Genomic DNA, 4,088 nt, shown 5'->3' with positions numbered 1-4,088 from the left:
TGACGGCCTCTCCTATGGCAGTTAAGAACAAGGAAGAAAAGGGTAAAGAGAGAAAACGAGTGGAGAAGAGGGATCGCGAGGAGATAAGGCTGTTGAAGCGGTGGGTGACCTGTCGTGAGACAGGTGTCGCATGTCCAAAAATTGCTAAAAATGGTAGTAACCTGTCTGCCCCACTTCTCATCATCTGAGGCGGGACACGTGAGTCGGTGAGTGGCTAGGAAAAAGCCACGCAGACCAAAATATCAATCAGTGGGAAGCGAGTTTTGACATCTGTTGTAGCAGTACCCATCTCTCTCCCCGGTCTGCAGAGTCTCGAATAATGGCCTCCTCAGCGACTGGGACTCGGAACGTCGTCGCGGTGCCGTACCCGGGCCGCGGCCACATCAACCCCATGCTCGCCGTGTGCCGCCTGCTCGTCGCCGCGGACGGCGCCCTCACCGTCACCGTCGTCGTCACCGAGGAGTGGCACGCGCTGCTGGCCTCCGCGCCCACGCTGCCGGACCGCCTGCGCTTCGCCACCATCCCCAACGACGTCATCCCCCCCGAGCGCAGCCGTGGGGTCGACCACGCCGCCTTCTTCGAGGCAGTCAGCGTCAAGATGGCGGAGGCCGTCGGGCAGCTGCTCGGCCGGCTAGTGCTGGAGCTACAGCCGAGGCCGGAGGGCATCGTGGTCGACACCTACCTGACATGGGGGGTTGCGGTGGGCACGCGGTGCCGGATACCGGTGTGCTCGCTGTGGACCCAGCCGGCCACCTTCTTCTTGGCGCTCTACCACCTAGACCTGTGGTCGTCGGGTGATGAACATGAGCGCGATGAAGGTAACTAGCTAACTGACCATGCACCAAGAGTGATTACATGTTAATGCGAACCATGCGATTGTGTTTGCACGATGCATCTCCAGTTGTTCCTTTGTGTGAGTCGTGGATTTTTCTTACTAAACAACTCTTGACAAGTGATGTGTTCTACTTGTGTGCTCTGCAGAATTAAGCACCAAGTCCATGGATCAGTATGTGTCGTGCCTCTCATCAGTAAGAATGTCTGATCTCATGGTCTTCAGCCGATGGAAGCGGCACATGAAGATAACAGCGGAGGCGTTCGTGAAAGTACGTAAAGCGCAGTGTCTCCTCCTCACCTCCTTCCACGAGCTTGAACCCCGTGCCATCAACACAACAGCAGAGCTACTTCCGTTCCCCGTATATCCAATCGGCCCTGTACACATGCAGCCGGACGGGAACACGGGCAGGATCCAGGACGAGGAGCACCGTGACTGGCTCGACGCGCAGCCAGAGAAGTCGGTGATGTACGTCTCGTTCGGCAGCTACGCTTCCATGCCGCACTCGCAGTTCCAAGAGATCGCCATGGGGCTGCTTGACGCTGGAGTCAAGTTCTTCTGGATGGCACGGGACAAGGCCCCTGAGCTGCGGGAGAAGTGTGGCGACAAGGGGCTGGCGGTGCCGTGGTGTGACCAGCAGGAGGTGCTGCGCCACCCCTCCGTCGGCGGCTTCCTCAGCCACTGCGGGTGGAACTCGGTGCTCGAGGCCGTGTGCGCCGGAGTGCCGGTGATTGGCTTCCCCGTCGCGTGGGATCAGCTGGTGAACGCCCGGATGGTCGCCGACGAATGGAAGGTCGGCATCGACCTGAGGGAGCAGAGGGGGGAGGATGGGTCTGTGAGCAGGGCCGCCATCTCGGATGCCGCGAGGAAGCTGATGGATTCGGATTCTGCTGTTGGCCAAGAGATGAGGAAAAGAGCCGCACAGCTGCGCGAGGTTTCCCGTAGCGCGGTCCGGGAAGGCGGCTCGTCGCATCGTTCGTTCAGCGGTTTCCTCGAGGATCTCGCCGAGGGAAGGTTGGAGGTGGCTGAAAGTTCTCATTGACTGATGGCACTTCATTTAGTCCAGTGAGTGGCAGAAAAATTAAATGTTTACAGCTCAAAATGATGCACTGCAATGTGGCCAGGGGCACGTGTCAAAAACAGTGAAAAATCCGTATATTTAAACCTGAATTCTTAAACGTGCAGCTGCGCTGGATGGGTGTCGCGAGCGCACGTGGGAGAGCCGTCCGATGCGCCCGATAGCTCCGACTGCGCGGGATCCAGCCCGACCAGGTGCCATTATGAGAATAGGCGTGACGTGTGGTGTGTGGTGGGCCCGGGCTGCATTAATTCAGGTGAAACCGCCCACACCGACCGCTCCTCTTGTTCGAAACTGCCCCATCGCCCTCGTCCCCTTTTCATTCGAACTTCTCCCTCTCCTCCCTCTCATCTAGCAACGACGCACGGCGCGAGGTTCTGCGGTTGTGGATCCCGCACGGAGTCGCCGGTGTGGGAGGCCGTGAGCACGGCGAGTCGCCGGCTACAGGCGGAGGTAAAACCCGGCACCTCTTCTCCCTCTCCTCCTCGGTTGCGCTCCAGATTTGGTTGGGAGTTCGTGTTTGTAGCGTTAGAGTTTGGGTGACTAGGCGGGCATGGAGGTTGTCCATGGCGTCTGCGGGCTCGGCGTTGCTATGGTGGGGAAAGGGCTCCGCGTTGCTATGGCGAGGGGAGGGGGGGGGAATTGAGTCCTTGAAAGGGTGGAGGCGTAGGGTAAGGGATGCATCTGACCGAATCCTAGCGACGGGGGCATAGGATTCGTTTTATTTGATGTTGCTTGAATCCCCGAATGCAGTTGTATAGAAATATCATGGTAGTTGCTTAGTTTTTCTTGCAATTTGCGAGATGGAGGGGCAGGGTAAGGGGATGCATCTGACTGGGCCATAGGATTCGTTTTATTTTTGATGTTAATTGAATCCCCAAATGCAGTTGTATAGAAATATGATGGTAGTTGCTTAGTTATCCCTGCAATTTGTGTGATGGAGAGGCAATCGAACTTCATAGTATTCAGAGTTGCACGAAATAGGGCAGTAGTTGCCTTTTGTTCAACATCGAGCAACACTGTTTTATTGGGGAAGATGGTTTTTGTGGTTGGTCGATTTTTTGCCATTGCCATCTCATTATTGTCCAAGTGCCTAGATTCCACCACCAAGTTGTTATCATTTTGTAGTGTTCTTTAAATTAGTGTACCAAACATGACGTTGCCAGATTCACCATCGAGTTGTTGTTTATCATAACTATGAATAGAAGATGAGATATCATCGTGAATAACTGGCAGCTTTCGAAGTTTTTTTGGTTATGAAGTATTTTTTTTGGTTGGTTGAATCCAACCACACTATTTTTATCGTAACTAACAACTTTAGGAGTTTTTTGATGGCTAGCTATGTGATGAAGATGAACATGTGCTTGTTTTGTGATGAGGAGTAATATGTGCTTGTTTTTTGTCATTTTTAGTTGCTACGAATAGTGAGTAGTTGCCTAGTTTTCAGCACCAAGTTGCTTCTGCAAGTACTAGCATTTAGCAGTTGAGTTATCTCTGGGTAGGAGTAAATTGAGATCATTTCACCTCCCGATGACAGTGAAGTCACACATTTTCTTTTTGTCTACAGGCAGAACTTGTGTTTATAGGGCTTGTCTTTTTTTCATCAACATGACATTTTTTTGGTGTGTTTCTTCTACAGAATGGCTCTGAAAAGCAAAAGGGCCGCGGGAAGAACTGTTGGTGAAAATGAGGGAGAAGAGGTGGTGGCTCAAACAACAAGGAGCAATGTTGGACGCAAGCATGGGCAGACAGATGAGGGTCCTGTCTGGGGTGGTCGGGCAGGGAAACGGGCCACCAATTCCGCCCCTCGTGATGAAGGAGGGAGGCATCCGAAACGTGCGAAGAAAGTCAAGCACATGGTATTTTTTTATGAAAAACTTGAAAGAAGGGTGGCATCTGATTCTTTCTTTTTGAAATATGTAATGCTCAATCAGCATATCATTTGTATGCACTCCTATCTTTGATAAGCAGCAGAATAGCAGTATAGCAGTTGCCTAGTTTTGTACTAGCAGTTGCAGTTCGATATAGTTCTAGTTGCTCAGTTTTTAGCAAACACAGCTCGCTTTTTTAATTATGGTGTGCTTTGCTTAGTTTAGTATAGTGGGTTTCTCAATTTAGTATAGTTGGTTCCTCAGTTTAATATAATTGTAGCCTCTGCCCTTTTTTTAATATGAATTC

At 52.1% G+C, this 4,088-nt stretch overlaps 1 protein-coding gene across 5 annotated transcripts; it reads left to right on the top strand.

Annotated features, from left to right (window-relative positions):
• The first annotated feature begins 240 nt into the window (after nucleotides 1–240).
• Nucleotides 241–3,951, top strand: LOC125544751 (UDP-glycosyltransferase 87A1-like). Of its 5 annotated transcripts, XR_007299657.1 has the most exons (5): nucleotides 242–818; nucleotides 982–1,897; nucleotides 2,018–2,166; nucleotides 2,266–2,363; nucleotides 3,550–3,951. XR_007299657.1 is itself a non-coding variant. In XM_048708498.1 (3 exons), the coding sequence occupies exons 1-2, from the start codon at nucleotides 320–322 to the stop codon at nucleotides 1,872–1,874; spliced, it is 1,392 nt and encodes a 463-aa protein (XP_048564455.1). In that variant the 5' UTR covers nucleotides 241–319; the 3' UTR covers nucleotides 1,875–1,897; nucleotides 3,550–3,951. The 5 variants fall into 5 exon arrangements, 2 of the variants coding, with proteins under 2 accessions (XP_048564455.1, XP_048564454.1); XR_007299658.1 differs by lacking the exon at nucleotides 2,266–2,363; XR_007299656.1 differs by having other exon boundaries at nucleotides 2,018–2,363.
• Nucleotides 3,952–4,088: the final 137 nt, after the last annotated feature.

This window comes from Triticum urartu, chromosome 3 (assembly GCF_003073215.2).
Source record: "Triticum urartu cultivar G1812 chromosome 3, Tu2.1, whole genome shotgun sequence".
Classification (NCBI taxonomy): Eukaryota; Viridiplantae; Streptophyta; class Magnoliopsida; order Poales; family Poaceae; genus Triticum; species Triticum urartu.
This window is presented reverse-complemented; position numbering and strand designations above follow the sequence as displayed.

What these genes read in the sequence shown, in the direction of transcription:
- LOC125544751 (XM_048708498.1), top strand. Translation starts at nt 320, where the DNA reads ATGGCCTCCTCAGCGACTGGGACTCGGAACGTCGTCGCGGTGCCGTAC. An exon ending in TGAACATGAGCGCGATGAAG is followed by an intron (nt 819 to 981) that starts GTAACTAGCTAA and finishes TGTGCTCTGCAG; the next exon opens with AATTAAGCACCAAGTCCATG.